At 54.0% G+C, this 18,067-nt stretch overlaps 5 protein-coding genes across 5 annotated transcripts; 2 read left to right on the forward strand and 3 right to left on the reverse strand.

Annotated features, from left to right (window-relative positions):
* Nucleotides 1–1,124: 1,124 nt before the first annotated feature.
* On the reverse strand, nucleotides 1,125–2,263 carry J4E90_006873 (uncharacterized protein; the record flags this gene model as incomplete). The annotated part of the gene is made up of 2 exons (XM_051436415.1): nucleotides 1,125–2,054; nucleotides 2,258–2,263. The coding sequence occupies 2 exons, from the start codon at nucleotides 2,261–2,263 to the stop codon at nucleotides 1,125–1,127; spliced, it is 936 nt and encodes a 311-aa protein (XP_051290209.1).
* Nucleotides 2,264–4,625: 2,362 nt separating this feature from the next.
* On the forward strand, nucleotides 4,626–5,656 carry J4E90_006874 (uncharacterized protein; the record flags this gene model as incomplete). The annotated part of the gene is made up of 3 exons (XM_051436416.1): nucleotides 4,626–4,847; nucleotides 4,898–5,388; nucleotides 5,440–5,656. 3 exons carry the CDS (start codon nucleotides 4,626–4,628, stop codon nucleotides 5,654–5,656), a joined length of 930 nt encoding a protein of 309 aa, XP_051290210.1.
* A 2,888-nt stretch (nucleotides 5,657–8,544) lies between these two features.
* Nucleotides 8,545–10,282, reverse strand: J4E90_006875 (uncharacterized protein; the record flags this gene model as incomplete). The annotated part of the gene is made up of 3 exons (XM_051436417.1): nucleotides 8,545–8,829; nucleotides 8,897–10,037; nucleotides 10,092–10,282. The coding sequence occupies 3 exons, from the start codon at nucleotides 10,280–10,282 to the stop codon at nucleotides 8,545–8,547; spliced, it is 1,617 nt and encodes a 538-aa protein (XP_051290211.1).
* Nucleotides 10,283–11,878: 1,596 nt separating this feature from the next.
* On the forward strand, nucleotides 11,879–13,918 carry J4E90_006876 (uncharacterized protein; the record flags this gene model as incomplete). Its single annotated transcript, XM_051436418.1, has 2 exons — nucleotides 11,879–12,369; nucleotides 12,442–13,918. The coding sequence occupies 2 exons, from the start codon at nucleotides 11,879–11,881 to the stop codon at nucleotides 13,916–13,918; spliced, it is 1,968 nt and encodes a 655-aa protein (XP_051290212.1).
* Nucleotides 13,919–15,652: 1,734 nt separating this feature from the next.
* J4E90_006877 (uncharacterized protein) lies at nucleotides 15,653–17,633 on the reverse strand (the record flags this gene model as incomplete). The annotated part of the gene is made up of 2 exons (XM_051436419.1): nucleotides 15,653–17,567; nucleotides 17,629–17,633. 2 exons carry the CDS (start codon nucleotides 17,631–17,633, stop codon nucleotides 15,653–15,655), a joined length of 1,920 nt encoding a protein of 639 aa, XP_051290213.1.
* Between the last annotated feature and the right edge of the window lie 434 nt (nucleotides 17,634–18,067).

Genomic DNA, 18,067 nt, shown 5'->3' on the forward strand with positions numbered 1-18,067 from the left:
CAACGACCCGCGAGTCCGACCTAAAGAAACACGAGACCCTGAGTCCCCTTGGTTCCCCCTTCGAAGAGCGAATCAGATACCTCCACGCGTCCATTGACGCCCTGGAAGCATCTTCATAACCACGCACACACACACACATACGCACGCACGCACAGCTCACATTTATCTCTCTCTTGCTTTGCTCAACTTTGCACATACCCAGCTTTTTTCTCACTTCATCTTGCATGCATAGGGCACAACGGCGTTACACCATAAAGGACATTTTGCATTTTCCACCTTACTTCCAAACCGGCGCACAACGGCACAATGCGTCGAATGCGATTTCGACGCCCCCCACGACCATTTCCTTTGTCTTTCCTTTTCACGGCCGCAGCATCTATATACATAAACACTCTCGTTCAAACTCCAATAATGTTTCAATCTAACGGCCTTTTACTAGAAAGGCCGACCCTCACCAACAAGATCTACGAAAAAGATCGGGGTCGCGTGTTGGGTGTTTCGTGCGTCTGCGTGTGCAGTCTGTCAGTTTTTATGATACCCCACCAACTACTTAACTACTTGCGCAAGAGAGAGAGTTTATATCAAATATTTACCATAGCCAATATACGTCGCTTTACACTTTGAAAGAAAATCTTACCAGGATGTGGTGTTGCACACGTTTAAAGTTTATTGGCATAAGGTCGTTTCAACGCTTAACGTTGGTCAACTTTAGGTTTAGCACCCACGTGAGTACAACACTTTGCTTCATCACATGACCATCTCTACTACGAAGCACCGACTAGATTACTCCAAAGGGTAAGTATGCAAAGGTTGACAACAACATCCATAACGTCGCGCCAAGTGTCACTTGAGGCGAACAATGAACAATGTATGCTTTCATTGAGGCATGATGAAAACCCCGTCTATGTATGAAGCAGGCCTAGTGAATCCCATTAATCCATGATACGTCCCTCTACCGAAGTAGGCAATACGTTAGCACAGAAGCCAGCCTTGATCTACGGGTATCCGAACAAAGAAAGAAGCAGTGGAAAGAGAACTGTAAGAATCCTGAAAGGTGCAAGATATGAGAAGTGACGATGATTTAAGCCCAGTAACCGAGCAGAGCCATCAAACCTGGCATTACGTTAGTATAAAGTCGATAGTATGGGGCACGGACAAGACTTACCAGCACCAAGAACCATAAGACCAAACGCCTTAAGCGTCCTACTAACAGGTCCCTTCTGCATATAAGGACTAAACATAAACTCATGCGCCATAAGCTCCACAAGACCCGTGTAGATAAGAATACCGGCGGAGATGGAATCGAAAACACCATTCGTCAATAGCGTAGTCCTGCTCTCAGGCGCAAAAGACTGGCGCACGCCCAGGCCAATAGCAATGGCAATGGGGGTGGAGATACCGTAGCCGAGACCAAGGAAGTACGGGGTCCAGCGCTTGGACGCGGGCCAGGGGACTTCAGCGAGACGGGTACCCAGACCGAGGCCTTCGAACATTTGGTGGAAGACGAGGACGATGTAGAGGGTGATGAATTCCTCGCCGGCTACGGCAAGGGTGAGGCCGATGAAGATGGAGTGGAAGATGACACCGAATTCGAGGATGAAGACGGCGGTTAGTTGCGAGGCGTAGCCGTCTGGGACGAGGGGCCGGGGTGCCATATCGGACTTCAGCTCGGCTTCATGGTCGCGTTGGTGGCCGAGGTGGTCGTCGCCGCGGATGTTGTGGTTGCCGCTGCTGCCTCCGGTGCTACCCTCGAGGTCGTGGGCTTTGTCGTCAGCGTGGGCGGCTGGGGAGATGCCAGTGGGTTCGTGGCTGTGGCTGTGGTCGTGGTCGCTGCCGAACTTGGCGTAGCGCATTGTCATGAGCTCGAGGAAGAACATGAGAAAGAGCGTCATCAGGGCAATGCCCTCGGGCCAGGGGTACTTGGCGATGACACCGGTCAGACATTCGTTACCGAGAGCTTCGTTTGCTGGAGCTAGGAGATGGATGAATGCCGTTGTGATGATGACGCCTGAACCGAAGTACTTGGCGGCGAAGAAGACCCAGTTGGGGACCAGCTTGCTACGGGAACGTCTTGCTAGGACGGGGAACATGGCACCTGTGCGATGTTAGTATGCGAAGATCGGCGTGGTTCTGTTGTACATACCGAAGCTCGACGCGACCAGGATGACGAAGATGGATGAGATACGGGTGCCCATGCGGCCATCGTACTCGTTGTCGCCGCCGCAGGTGATGACTTCCTCAGGTTGTGACTCTGCACCTTCATCTTGACGGAGCACAAGGCGTGCAATATCGAGGGCGGTAGAAGCCATGTTGGTGTATGAAGCACTGGCTATCGAATGAAGAGAAGTGATAGTACGGAATGTTCGCTTGATACAAATTTAGACAGATGTACTTCGATGTTGTCGATCTCTGGTTGGCGTGGACCCGAGCGACCCAGATATTTGGTAATGGTTCAGTGGAGAAGGAACCCTTCTGAGAAGCTTGGTTCGGCTGGGCGTGTCTTGTGCAGTCTTGGGTAACAACAAGCACTATATATTGGATCCCTTGGACGCAATCAAGCACCTTGATGGACAGATGGAAATGCTTGACGGTGCTTTGATGGGCCTTCAGGAAGGATTCACGGAGTACGGAACTGGTTGGACGTGTGAAGGCGGGCGATATACCAGAAGGGTCTTACTCAGAGTACCCTGATGGTGCGCTAAGGGCGAATATTCCACTGGTGCATAGCTTCCAGAGCCTATGGGGTCCAGTATAGCTGTCACTCGTGGGGGAGATGTATGTAAAGTGCCTTTGAGAGCGCGCCGAACGTGGGATTTTTTTCAATCATGGTGTTGGTATGGCATGTGCGACGTCGCGGTTGTTACGATGCGGCGAACGTGCGTTCAGTAGTAGTCAGCCGCAATCCTAGGCCCGATCCCACTTACTGGAGCTAGGACCTGCCAAAACCTCAACAGGCCCACGTCCACATCAATTTCTGAAGCCGCATAGCCGCACGCCTCGACCGAGAAAACGTGAAGGCGACAGCGCGATGTGCGTCTTACACGACCCGGGCCCTCGTTCAAAGACAAAAGTGTCTGGTCACTAGCGTCGCGCAGTACTGCAGGATGCGGTGCATCTACCACAGACACTGATGGAAGATACTGGCCGCGTTCCTGGCTGGAATGAAAAATTGAAGTCGCTAGCTTGCGCGCATTCGATGCTGAACTTCAAGTTCAACGGCGCAATCATTCCGACTCTTCCGAATTCCGAATGACGGTTCCTTACGATGCAGGCGCCCAGATCAGAAGGCACGATCAAGCTGGCGCTTCGAAATTGTTGAAAGATCTTGAAGGACAATTCCGAGCCGTGCCGGAACCTTGACAAAGAAGATTACTTTGACGACAGCCAAAAAGAGGAGGCGGGCTACGCGGTGGTGAGACTTGCAAAGCCATCAAGTACCGAGCAGGTAGCCGACAAGGCCTGACAGGCTTGCGCGAAGATCTGTACATATTGGTGAAGCGGTGGAAATCTTCTGTTCAGCTGATGAGGCTGTCGCGATGTACCTACTTGGCGCATTGCCAGATACAACGTACAAGGCTGTCGATCTACGCAAGTCGCAGTACCAGTTGTAGCAGGTAACTGCATCTAGGTTTGACCGGCCGCGCTGATGTGAGGGTGTACAGGCGTATGCACTCCGCCTTCTCCGCACTGCCGCGTGATCCGGTGACATGTACCTAGGTATTGTCTCAACACATGAGGTGATGGACAGCGATGCGCGTCTACAATGAAGAGTCGTCTGGGATGCTGGCTATAAAGTGCAAAGCTATGCACTTCGGGCCGTTCGGCTGTCGAGTAGCTCTGGATGGTTGGTCCACATCACACCACCGTGAGGGGCTGTGGACTGACGGAATGTAAAACGCGCGCCAATGTACAGTGGGCGGGGTCGCGTCGCATATACTCGGAGTACAGCTCGATGGGCATGGCGATGTCAGCAAACTCGATAGAATCGAGGCGATCGTGGGACCCATCCATGAGACACATGCCGGCGCACGGAGGAGGAGATCGAAAAGTTAATACAATCGGTGGTACTGAAACCGGTTTGCCAGGGCTAGAATGGGAGCAGTGGGAGCTGCTGGGGACGTGCACAGCGCGTTGCTGTGGGGAACATCCTGGACGGCTTGGCGTGATGAAGCACTGATGATGTACCAAAGTACCTCGCGCCTGCCAGCCCGCCCCGCCCCACGAGCGCGCTCAATGTCGCAATCACATGGGCAGAGTGAGTGAATTGACAGCCAGCTTGACAGCACTGCCATGATTACAACATGTTCGCGCAGCCGGCGGAGACCCTTATTCTGAAGCTCCAGGCGCAGAGCTGGCGTTGGCGCATCCTTGCTTCTCACGCAGGCCGTAGCGGGAACCAATCAATAGTGCATGCCGTGAGGGGCTATGACGTCTCGATTCCTGTTTCGTATAGCTCCTGCCGCAGCTCCAACAGGTGACCGCATAGCTGCCTAGCTTCTCCTCTTTATAACTCCGCCTCGTCTCACCCTCTTCCTGCTTCTCATTGTCAACTCTCCCATAGATCCTTCAGCACCAATTGTTGCTGTACAGGTCCCGGAGTCCCATCACAACACCAAACCGCCATCATGATTGAGGAAGTCTTGAAGAAGACCTCGGAGATGTTCCCGCTGCCCACCGCGACGGCCTCGTCGCTGCCTTCGGTTGCTCCCATCCCAACCGTCGCCCCCGGACCTGAGCCCACCTACGAGGTTGCCGGCGATGCTGGAATGAAGACCCTCTGGGTCGTCTTTGTTCTCATGCTGATCGCCTCTGCCGGTTTCACCGTCATGTCCTGGAAGGTGCCTTTGGTGAGTACCATCTGAAGCTACTTCAGAGGGCAAATTCTAACACCCCCCAGAACAAGCGCCTCTACCATGTCATCACCACCATCATCACCCTCACCGCTGCCCTCTCCTACTTCGCCATGGCCTCCGGCGCTGGTGTCTCCCTCAAGAAGGAGGTCGAGCGCGAGCAGCACGACCACGTCCCCGACACCTACAACGTCGTCTACCGCCAGGTCTACTGGGCCCGTTACGTCGACTGGACCATCACTACCCCTCTCCTGCTCCTCGACCTCGGTCTCCTTGCTGGCATGTCCGGTGGACACATGATTATGATGGTTGTTGCCGACATCATCATGGTTCTCACTGGTCTCTTCGCTGCCTTCGGTACCGAGGACACTGCTCAGAAGTGGGGCTGGTACACCATCTCCTGCATTGCCTTCCTCTTCGTCTTCTGGCACCTTGGTCTTAACGGTGGTGCCAACGCCCGCGCCAAGGGTGACAAGCTCCGCGGTTTCTTCATCTCCATCGCTGCCTACACCGCTGTCCTCTGGACTGCCTACCCCATGTAAGTCTCATCCACATTCACGCCTCCCGAATTCATACTAATCCGTTCCAGTGTCTGGGGTATCGCCGATGGTGCCCGCAAGGCTAGCGTCGACACTGAGATCATTGCTTACGCTGTCCTCGATGTCCTCGCCAAGGCTGTCTTCGGTGCCTGGCTCTTGGTTGCCCACGCCAACATGCGCGAGAGCGATGTTGAGCTTAACGGCTTCTGGGCCAACGGTCTCAGCCGCGAGGGTGCCATCCGTATTGGTGAGGATGACGGTGCTTAAATGTACCTCATCAGCACAAATGTCTTCCTCTCGTGAGCATGTCAGCTGTGTCATAGCACGAGTACAGATTGATTCGACAAGCATGGTTCACCTTGACTAAGAGGGCCGGAACCAGTGACCAAGATGGAAAAAGCGTACGCGGCATGTTCAGCTTCTGACTGTCCTTTAGGCAGTATCTCTCCTCAATGATGTAACTTTCTCATTACCGGAGTTGGAGGCTTGTCAATAGTCACGGGATTGGACGCCCATAATATGGACGTTTCATAGTTAATGCGATAATGATATTGATCTCGAACTCTCTTCCATATGAACCCGTGCCGGCTTACCGCCGAGCTCTTCTAAGCTGCCGCACCAGTACAATGAACAATACGAGTGATGCAATTTGGCCCTTTAACCCTTTGACCTCATCTCATCTCACTTAGTGAGATGTCTTGTTCAGATGTCTATATAGTTTGCATGCTTGGCTCGTTGAAGTCACCCAACATCGATACCTTCCAGCATCACCAAGATCAACCATGTTCTCCTCACTCTTCTCCGTCGTTGTCGCAACTCTCCTGATGCAATCAGCATCCTCGTCGCCTCTCACCACACCACCTCCTTCTCTCTCTCCCACGCCATCGCCTACACCTTGCACCAAGACTGTCTTCACATTCCCTGATATTCAAGTCGGAACCTGTACCTTTAACGCCACAACAACGACGTCTACCGTCTTCACCGACTGTGCCGGATGTGCGCTTGAGACGATTAACCTTGGTGGTCTTGGACCGGTACGTACCCTTTATACTATTCTGGCTATCGGTGGATCTAGTAAGCTGACTGTGGTGGTGATTTGTGTAGGCGTGCGCCGCTGTTACGACGGTTCCGGGGACGAAGACTGAGACTGTTACGGCTTGTCAGTCGGCTTAGGTTGGGATGGGTGTGAGGTGTGAGGTGGTAGGTGGTGAATGATGGTCGGTCTTTTTCTTGTAGCTAGCTTCTTTGGTGATGATCTTTAGTACATAGGATATTGTATACAAAGAATATGCCTATACTCCTCTATTTCTCTCCTCCAAAGCTATCTGTGACTGCTCTGCTCATCCAAACACTCATCCATATTTCCAAACAGATGACAGAAGTTTACTATAGTTAGCATTGACGTTGTCGTACAGGCCGTTCTCGTGTAGATTCAGCTTAGCGTGTTTGTCGTTGAACTAGTAGTAAAGCCGGCCAACGCCGTAATTACCCACTCATGCACTTGCGCCCCAGATGATCGACAGCAGGTAGCTGCCCAAGCTATGGGTCCCCCATCTGTACTGCAGCCTCACAACTGCGTCGCTGCACCTTTCGGCGCCTTGAACGAGAAAAACGTAAAAAGACTCATTCGCCGCCATCGTGACATCAGGCTCTGGGGTGCATGGACGCTCTGGCGGTCAGGTACGAGCTTCCGGCTGACGCGAAAGCGAAATCAAGGCAGTGGCTGTGTACCTGGATGACCCCCCAAACACAATCAAGGGTATGAAGGAAGGATGAATGACAGCTGTTGCCATGGCAGAATGTCAGATGAAAACCTCGGGGAGACAAGAATGTTTTGTTTGTCGCTCGTCTGGCGTGCGTAGGTGACGCCCGTCACACACCTGACGCGCTTCCAAGGTTTGCTCATGCAGGGATGTGCGGCTGCCCCGCAACCAAGCCGCGGTCGGGGTGGTGCGGTGCAACGTGATGGGGACGGAGCTTGGAAGCTCAGGCAGGCACCCGACAAACCAGCTTGCTTTGCTGCCCTTCGAGTGCGGACAAGTACAAGTACCTGGGAGCTAGCCCATACCTGCAGCTTCACAAGTTCCCTTTTGATCACTCACACACTCACTCACTACTTACCGCTTGCTCGACTTACTTACTTACTCACTCAACCTCGATATCGACGAGCGAACTGACGAATTACTTCCAACATGGCGACTGAGGATATCAAGAACGAAAGCGCGGCTGAGGTAATCGTCGACGAGACACCCATCTCGCCCGTTCGCTCTCTGGACCGCCGGAACAGTTTGGAGAAGCATTTGCAGCATAGGCCTGAGCCGCAGGATCTGAAGAACAGACATATTCTGCTGGATACCACGACTGCTCCGTACGTCCCTTTCACCCTTCCACCTCCTCCTACTTCCCTTCTCCGACCCCATCCCCCTCTTCCCAATTTACACCAAGAGCCCCGCTAACGCGGGACACGTATCAGCGCCCTCCAAGCCAAAGCCCTCGAACTCGAGCGCCAACGCGCAACCGACCAACTCAAGAAAGGCCTCAACGCCCGCCCCGAACGCGCCGACCTCATCGAGCGCAACATCCTGCCTGCCTCCAACGCCGCGCCCGCACTGCAAGGACACCAGAAAGAACTCGATATGCACATGCGCGCGGATAATCTGGAGAAGGGATTGCAGTCCAGGCCGAGCCCGGAGGAGCTGGTTAAGAAGGGGATTTTGGATGAGGGGGAGATTGGTAGGGAGTAGGTGGAGGGAGGGGGATAAGGGAAGGGGGAGGGGAGGGTGAGATGGGAGGGGGATGTGTGAAGTAGGAGCCGTACTAGGTGCCGTGCGTTACGATACGACAATGCATTCGGCGTTGGTAGGGACGTGAGATGGGAATTGTACGGGGTTTTGCTTCGGCATTGAGTACCTGCATAGTATATATATCACGAATTATGGAATGTTTCTTGCTCATACAGTCATTTAGTAGCGTTCGCATCTCACACACCCTCACCATCACAATTTCTAGGTCACAAAACTCAAGAATCTGTGCAAAGAGCGGCACGAAGCCCATGACTTCATTACAACATGTCCAGGCTACTAAGCTCCAGCCGCCTAGCCAACCTCAAACAGTAAATAAACCAGCAAGCATCAATCATCCCGAGACCAGTCGATCTAATGACCGACCTTCTCCTCCCTGACCACAGTCGCATTCTTAGCGTCAATGTCATCAGCGTGGTTCTCACGGTCCGCCTCCATGTTCTTAACCAACTCGGTGATACCGAAGAGGTCGTCCATCTTCTCGAGGGACAGGCCCTTGGTCTCGGGGATGAGGAACCAGACGAAGATGAACATGGAGAAGCAGAAGGCGCCGTAGGTGAAGAAGGTGCCGTAGCCGCCTTGGCCCATGGTGGCCATCATGTTGGGGGTTGCGCGCGCGACGACGAAGTTGAAGAGCCACTGTGGAGGTTCGTTAGTATGTGTTGTTTTTTTATGTGGAGAGAAAAGGGTTGGGATTAGGACGTACCTGTGTAGCAGCGGCGATGGCAACGTTGAGGGAGCGGAGACGAGCGGCGGGGATTTCAGACACGTAGATCCAGCATACGGGTCCCCAACCGAACTGGAAGAACAGGGCGAAGAGGAACACGCAGACGAGAGCGAAGTATCCGGCTCCTGGTACTGGTTCGCCCATAATCGGCGGGTCGACGCGCATGTAGATGCCAATGTAGAACATGGCCATTCCCTGGGCAATCGATGTCCAGAGGAGCGAACGGCGGCGACCGAGAGAATCAGCGGCGAAGATGAGGAAAGCGAAGCAGCCGACCATCTTGACGATGCCGTAGATACCTGTGGCGAAGAGCTTGACGGCGTTGCCCTTGAGACCGAGGGCGGCGAAGATCTGCGGCGCATAGTAGTTGATGGCGTTTGTTCCCGTCATCTGCTGGCAGATCATGAGACCAATCGAGATGAGTGCGCGCTTTCGGTTACCGGGGATGGTAAACATCTCTTTGAGAAGGTCCTTGATACTGGCACCGGCAACGAGCATGCGCTCGTGTTCGAGCTGGTCGGCGATGTCCTTGATCTCGTCCTGGACGTAGGGGTGCGAGTGAGGTAGGTTGCGCATGCGAGCAAGCACTGTGGTAGCCTCCTCCCATTTATCCTGCTTAGCGAGGAAACGAGGGGATTCCTTGTTCAGCGCCATGCAGCCGACGAGGAGAACAGCGGGGAGAGCCTGGAGAGCAAGAGGCACGATGTAGACTTGTGCGCCGCCGGAGAGGTGCATGAGGGAGCCGTAGTTGACCCAGAAGGCGAGGCAGGTTCCTGTGGCGATGAAGAGTTGGTAGAGACCTGTGAGTCCACCACGGATACCACGGGGTGCGTTTTCGGAAATGTACAGAGGGACGACCATGGAGGCGCCTCCTACACCTAGTCCAGCGATGAAGCGGCCGACGTACATGGCTGCGAGGGCGCCCATGGCTACGGCTTGGATGATGCAACCGACGATGGTGACGAGACCGGCGATTTGGAGGGCGGTCTTGCGGCCCCAGCGGTCTGCTACCCAGGAGGCGATGAAGCAACCGGCGAAACATCCGGCTTGGAGGGTGGAAGCGATGTTAGCGTTCAGGTTGGCTTTGCCGACTTTGTCGAGGTTGGTGATGTTGTATTTGCTGGGAGGATTGTCAGTGTCGTGAGATGATAAGAAAATAACAAGAGACACTCACTCCTGGAACTCCTTCAATTCAAGCACACCTCCAATGGTTCCGATATCGAAACCAAACAACATGCCACCAAAACAGGCGGAACCCGCCATGGCGAAGGCGCGCCATCCGTAGATCTCGTGAGGGTCGGATTTGATGGAGTCGTTCTTGACGATCATGCGAATAAACTTCGCGCCGGTGGATGGAGCTGCCATGATGTCGGGTAGATCGGGGGATGCTACCGTGTCGGTGGGAGTATGAATCTATCTTCTCGTCAGTATGTATGACGCATGGAGAAGCTGTTGTGGGACACAAGGACCGAATACATACCGACAGACAGAACGATCAAACCACAAGCTTGACCCTAGACCAGACGCTGGTGTATAGCACACCAGGTGTCGTTCGAAGAGAATAGCGAGAGAAGAGTGAAGATCTCCGCAAATTGCTGGTCTAAAAAAGCTCCCCAGTGGGATGTGCATGGCCATGATATATAAACAGCCAGACGGTACAGCGGCCCATGCGCTATCCTCGCAGCACTAGCTCCTTGCTCAAGACGGGGTAACTCGCCTGGTCCGTCACCGCGGTCTTTGCCCCATGGCTGGCCTGCAAGCTATCGTGATCCTCCATTAACCCCGGACTCAAGACCCCAGACTCCACGTTTCCACACTGCTCTTTCTCTCCACACACAGCGAGAGCTGCTGCCGCTAGCCACACAAACAGGGTACCGAGAGCATCAGATGAACGTCCCTTTGTGGCTCCGGCCAATGGGGCACATGCAGGACGAGCGCCGCACTCTGTCGAAGCATGCTTGGTAGTGAGATAGGCTTGGCTCGGCGGAAAGCACGCGGTGGGATTAGTGGGAGCTATGAAAGGCCGTCTTGGAAGTGCCAAGTCCTGCTCTTTTTCCGTCCAATTGACGGCTGGGTGGCGTTGCGAGTTGGACTGCATATCAAAGGGTTGCCAAGCGTAATATCTCCAGGTTCGATCACGGTCTGGGGTCTCCCCCCGCTGTCCTTCCGTTTTCTTGCGGGGGCGTGGAATGGGAAGCAACGGCCTGCGACCTTCCCCAGTTGGGCAAGGTGAGTAATCCGACACATGTCTTCTCCCCGCTGAGGAAGGCGCTACGGTTGTTGTGGCTATTTATCCGCGTATTAGACCTGCGATGGGGTCGGGGCGAGGGATGCCCCACGGCCGCGCCGACGCGTGATGGGTCGAGGGCGAGGCGTTGTGGATGACTTGTGGAGCGGAACGGTTATGGACGTCTGTGGCCTGTCGGATTTGGTCGTGGGGTGCTGGTCTACTTGTCTACTTTGTATGTGTTCAGGCTGATGAAAGAGGCTTCGGCATTGTGTTGGTACGATCTTGCACCGAGGTTGCGCATCACCAATACGTTGCATCCGTCACTTAAACCCAACAACCCCACAAACAAGAGCAACAGCGTCAAGCATTGGAAAGACTGTGTGTCTGTGATTGTGCTCGACGACGGCGAAATCGAATACCGAACTGGAGTCAAGCCTTTCGCCTCAGTACGCCCAATCCGCTGCCTGCATCTTGTTCTACCGTCTTGGGGTTCTGGGCTCCTGGGCATTAATCGGCTGCGCTTAACACCACCAATACGCATCCACCCGCATCTTACATCAAGATTATTCCAGGCCAAACTCATCGCCAAGAAAGCCTGAACAGAATCGTCCGCGCAGCGGAGATAGCGGAACACGGAAGTTGGCGTTGCGATATCCACCGTCAAGTCAGTGATCGTCACGTATTGTTGTCAAGCCACTCGCAGAAGCAAATACCGTTAGGTCACACGAAGCATGGCGGCGAAGACGGCAAACGCCAATCGGGCGTTCAACCTCCATCCTTTCTCCACGAATCCGCTCAAGACGCGCGACGATGTCGTTGCCGCTGTGGGCTCACTGCTGGACCCCCTCATTCCGGGTTTCTCACCCAACAATGCTTTGATCAAAGTAGGCAGCACAGGTACACGCTTCGATGAGACAGGTGCGCAGGTCGAAGGCTTCGCTCGTCCGTTATGGGGTCTTGCGCCTCTGTTAGCTGGGGGTAACAAGTATGCTGCAACGGACAAGTTTGTCCAAGGCCTCATTTCTGGGACGGATCCTGAGAGTCCGGAGTTCTGGGGGTATATGGAGGATACGGATCAGAGGATGGTGGAGGCGTGTCCCATTGGATTCACGCTTGCGGTTGCGAATAAAGAGTTTTGGGATCCGTTGACGGAGAGGCAGAAGAAGAATGTAGAGACGTGGTTGGGGAGTATGAATGATAAGAAGATGCCGGATACGAATTGGTATGATGGCCCTCTTATTCCTTCACGTCCCCTTGTCGTGTGTCATGAGACGTGATATTAACGTTCTGTCAGGCTTTGGTTCCGCGTCTTCGCCAACCTGGGACTCGAGAGGAATGGTGCGAAGTGGTCGAAAGAGCAGCTGGAGAAAGACATCAAACAGCTGAACACGTACTACCGCGGCGACGGCTGGTCCAACGACGGACCTGATACGTACCGCCAGATGGACTACTACTCCGGCTCCTTCGCGATCCAATACCTACAACTCCTCTACTCCAAACTCGCCGCAGACATCGACCCAGAGCAAGCCGAGGAATACAAAGATCGCGCACGCATGTACGCCCAAGACTTCGTCCACTTCTTCGACCCTGAAGGCCGCGCCATCACCTTCGGCCGCTCACTCACATACCGCTGGGCCATGGTCGCCTTCTGGGGCGCAATCGCATACGCAGATCTCGAGCTGCCCGCTCCCCTCTCCTGGGGCGTAGTAAAAGGAATCTGGATGCGCAACCTCCGGTGGTGGACAACTCAACACGACATTTTTCAATCCAACGGCATGCTCACGGTAGGCTACTCGTACCCCAACTACTACCTCGCGGAGAACTACAATTCGCCTCAAAGCCCGTACTGGTGCATGCTCGCCTTCGCCTGTCTCGCAGTACCCGAATCCCATCCCTTTTGGTCCGCGAAAGAGGAACCGCATCCATATGCCGACACGCGCGTTGTGCGTCCGCTACCTCACCCCCGCCAAATCGTGTGCCGCTCAGGCGGCCACAGCTTCATGCTTTCCAGCGGCCAATCCTGCCACTACGCCATCAAAAACAGCAACGCAAAATACGGAAAATTCGCCTACAGCGCCGCCTTTGCCTACTCCGTCTCCACCGGCTACCAGGAACTCGAGCAATTCGTGCCAGAATCCCAACTTGCCTTCTCCGACGACGGAGGCGAGCTGTGGAAGATGCGAAGAGCGCTGAACGGGGACTCGTCGATTGAGAACTTCGATGGCGTGCCCGTGCTGGTGTCGAGTATGAAGCCTTGGGGTGATGTGGAGATTACGTCGTATCTTGTGCCGCCGGCGGAAGAGACGCCGAACTGGCATCTCCGCGTCCATCGCGTGACATCTGGTCGCGATATCAAGAGCGCAGAGGGTGCGTGGGCTGTGTACGGAGCTCGCGAATCAGACGGCCGTCTTCTCACCGAATGGAACGGCACACTGCGTACACTAGACACGTCCATCCCCGAGGGCGGCGCTTCAGACTCCACATCCGCGTTCGCGGCTTCGCCTCGTACGGGTGCAGTGGGTATCGCGGATGTTTACCAGACGAACCGCGAGGGAAGCGTTATTCTAGCGGATGCGAATAGTAATCTGCAGGAGAGTAGGACGGTGTTGCCGGTTCTGCAGAAGGATGTTAAGAAAGGGGAGACGGTGTGGTTTGTTACAGCGGTGTTTGCTATGCCGGCTAGTAAAGAGGGGTGGAGGGAGAGTTGGAAGGAGGGCTGGGAGAAGAGACCGGCTGTGCCGGGGTGGGTGAAGAGTTTGATGGAGAAGTAGAGTGGTGTGTATGTTTCTGGTGTGGCTGGTTGTTAGGTAGTCTTACCTAAAACGGACCTGTTGTATGGAAATATGCTTCTCGGCTTTCCAATTTTGTGGTTTTATGGAGTGTATAACGATGAAGTTTATGTTAGTGAAGTTGTAATGAGTACACACAGCTACATGTACACTATCGCCCATCTGCTCGACTGATATAAGTAGAACTTACACGAATACAACAAGCATGCACCTTCACCACGTATAATCCACGATGCGAAAAGACTAGTGTACCCTACCATTATGGAGCCTTTTCCTTACATGCAATCTTTTGCTTTTGATACTATACTCCAGCCCATGAAAGAAACAAGACAAACGAAAACAAGGGTATATCCAGGCCGAGAGACTTCCGAATCTAATGCATGCCAAATTTTCCTTTCCGCCACCAAACCGCCACTCCGACCTAACCCCCGCCTCACGTATCCCACGTCCCCCTCTCCCTCACACGTCTCGCATCCCTCCTCACACCCGCATTCGCATTCGCACCCCTCCCACCACCTCTCACCCCATACTCCTCGTCTTCAAAATTCATAACCCGATACCCATCCCCCAACACCGTACTCTCCCTCCCTTCCCTCCACGTCCCCATCCCCCCATCCCCATCCATCCGTCTATCCCTATTACTCTCACTATACCCCGGCGGAACCGGCCACTGCATTTCTCCCTCCCCATCCCCCTCGTTCTCCCCCGCACCAAACGGATAGTGACCTATGTCTGTTGTCAAACTAGCTGTATGGCTGCGTGAGTTGGCGTGCAGGGATAAGGGTGGTGGTAGGAGGGACGCTTGCTGCCTGTCTATGAAGTCGTTGGTGTGGTGGCTGGGGGTTGAGTAGTCGGAGTCTGTGAGGAGGAATGTGGCGTCTAGGCGGGATGTGCTTCGTTGGGAGGGGTGGGTGCGGTCGCGGTCGCGGGATCGGGGGCGGGTGTTGGCGTGGGAGTTTGGGAGAGGGGAGAGGGCGAGGGAGTCTAGGCGGGGTGGGGAGTAGGTGTCGTTCCTGTTGATGCTGTTGATATTGTTGTTGTTGTCCACTCGATCCCGAGCCGCCCTCGGGCCAAAAGTCTCGCCTTGTAATCGCGGTTTGCGGTCATGGAATTCATCCTGGATGACCTTCTCGTTTTCGCGGCGCCGTTCAAATTCTTGCCTGAAATGTACACCCGCGTTATGGGACAGGGAGAGGTTGTTGATCTTCTCGCCGAGACGACGAATGTCGTTTTGCATCAACGTGGCGCCGTCGAGATTATGCGAAACGGCAGTCGGAGGCGGCGGCGGAAGAGCGTGTTGAGGCGGTGGACTGGGGAAATTATGCGCGGATATCTCCGCACGTCGTGCTTCTTGGTGATCGTGGTGGTTCGTACGCTCGTTCGCGTTGGTTGATGTGGCTTCGAGTTCTACGGGTGCGGACTGCGCGGGCATGGGGTCCCAGGCGCGCTGCCAGCACCAGGATCGTTGTTGACGGGCTTCTAGGTGCTCGATCTGGCCGTTGCTTACCCACTCGGGCATGCGCTTTAAGTCGGTGTTGAGGAAGGAGCGGACGCCGTCCGTGTGTCTGAGACCCTGGACGTCGACGGATAGGGTTGAGAGGACTTGAAGGATGCCGTAGAGGAGGACCCAGCGTCCGAGACGGGCTTCGCGCGGTGACATGTATTTCAGGTCGGTGGTGAGCTCAAACTGTTCAAACTTGTCGATCAGTGTGGATCCTATCGAATGTCAGTACGTGTCATCAATATGGCAGTCGTGTACCAATTACCGTTGAAGTTGACATCTAGCTTCTCAATGTTCGTTGCATCGCTGAAGATGATGGAGAGCTGCAGCTGTGCCTTCGCGTCTTTCGTAGCATCCTTGGGTTTGTCCTTCTTCAACGACGAAAAGAAGCTTTTCTTCTCCTTGTCTTTACTTGTCTTTGGCACTTCTCTCGGAAGTAACGGGTACGGATGCGGGATATGCGCATACCCATTCTTCGCATCATAGGTGACCAGCATATCTGTCATCCCCAGCTCTGGCAGGTCTGCCCTGAAGCTGTCGTTCTTCCTATGGGCCATTTCCCACTTACGGGAGGCCCGCTCCTCTCGAGGATTCCATATTACCTCCCTATCGACGAAGTAGTCATATAGCGAACCAAAGTCTTCTTGCATGGCATTTACAACCTTGCGATTAAGCCATGTCTTGTCGGAAGTCGGCGGCCAGTTACCGTAGATGCGTGTGAAATGCCCGATAAGGAACTGGCGAAACGATTGATAGCTTTGGTAGACTGGGCTGTTCGCGGTCTTCAACTTGTCCTCCCAAAGATCACCAAAATCAAATGTGGACAGCTTCTCCTCGGCTTCCATGACGCGCAACTGCAGTGTCTTGGCAGCCAACCCAAGGTTCCGCCTTGTGACTACTGACAGTCGCTTGAAATCTGGATGATCCTCAATTTCCTGCGTCATGACACCAGCCAGGTGAACAAAGCTTTCGAGGTAGCCCTGTCGCCACTTGACACTATCCTGTTCTGCCCAAGCCAGAAGCCCTAGAGCTCGTCGAATGTTGTTGCGCAGGTCGTCAATTCCATACCGGCCGAGATATTCCACAATCATCTGCACGCTTCGTTCTCTGGCTGTCATTCCAGATCGTGTGTCCGTGTCGAGATCGTACATGACGTGTATTTGAGGTTGCAGCGTGCTCAGCATATCGAACACGTCCGATCCAACTATGGGTTTGCCATGTAACATGGCCAGGAAATTACGAATAGCAACATGATGAAGTCTTTGTGCCTGTGGTGTCTTCACGTTGTCAGGCGCAGTAAACCATATCTCATGGGTTGGATTCCGTTGGAAGCCCTGCTGGAAGGGAGGCGGCGAGTTAGGTTGGCGCCCATGAGAGGCCTCGGATGGATGGTAAGCCCTAGAAGTAGCCCGAGAATCTATGCTGGTATGTGACTGATCGATGTCGAAGGGCGGTGGAGACCGTCCACCGGGTGATGTGGGCCCTAGCATTCGTCGTTGTGCTGGCTGTGGGAAATTCGGCGAGAAAGGCTGAGATGGTGAACTTGCATTTTCCGAGAGAGCCCAGTCATCCACGTCGTTATCATCGATGAGACTATACAGCAGGGCATTGCTCAGCCAGGTGGATCCCGAGCTTTGGAGGATATCCAAGTCTGCCCGAATCGAGGGGATTGGGTGGTCCTCGTCTACTTCCTCTTTGAAGTATATGAGTACGCTGCCGTGTTGCATATCTTCGTCATAGCTAAACCCGGCGTATGGACGCAGTTCTTCTCTTCCGTCGGTCCATATCTTGAAGTTCAACCATGTTTTCTGGTCAGGCGGAAGAGCGTAGGAACCCGCTGACGACTCAGATCTGAAGACGGGAGGGCCAGGTGACGGCGCGACGGTCTTCTTGATCGGCACTCCTCCGCCTCTACCACGAGGCGCCTTTGTGTCTTTGCCCTTTGCCTGATATTTTATCTTCTCTTTGCCTTTTGAAGATGTGTCTGAGACTGACTCTGCCTTCGATGATTTCGTTGGCGGAGGTCGGGATCCAGAGGAGACGTCAGACGGAAGGGTGGCTAGTCGGGGCCTGCTACCATTTCCGCCATCGTGCGTAGAACTACTCTGAGATGTCGTATGGCTGTTGTTGCTGGATACTGTGAAGGAGCGTGTTATGCCACTTCTCGGATTGCTGGGGTTTGGTGATGGACGCCATTCCGCAAATCCATCTCGGCTTTCCTGTGTGGCTTCTGGCACCTTTCCTTTTACAGCAATTTTCTTTTCCTTTTTCTCAACTTCTTTCTGTTGTACCTTGCGACTACGAGCGCCTCGTGCTGACATGTCCTCTTGAAGTCGATAGCAAAACTTCGATCGGCGACAGGCTGGATGACTTGTTCAGACAATGTCGTTTGATATTTCCAATACACCCAAGGTTCTATCAGTTCCTGGCATAGGCTTCGAAAGATTAAGAGATACGTCGGGAGGCAGTGGAAATTGGCTTGGAGTATGCTGGGGTTCGCTCCCTCGTATATTCGGATGAATGCTATTTTTGCCGCGTGAATCCAGACACGGAAAGAACGAGATGCGCCGGCTGAGAACGTGGTCGTACTTGATTAGAAAATGACGGCTGAAAGAGTGTGCAATGGCATC

The sequence above is a fragment of the Alternaria incomplexa genome (genome assembly GCF_024043165.1).
Source record: "Alternaria incomplexa strain BMP 0042 chromosome Unknown scaffold_9, whole genome shotgun sequence".
Lineage (NCBI taxonomy): Eukaryota > Fungi > Ascomycota > Dothideomycetes > Pleosporales > Pleosporaceae > Alternaria > Alternaria incomplexa.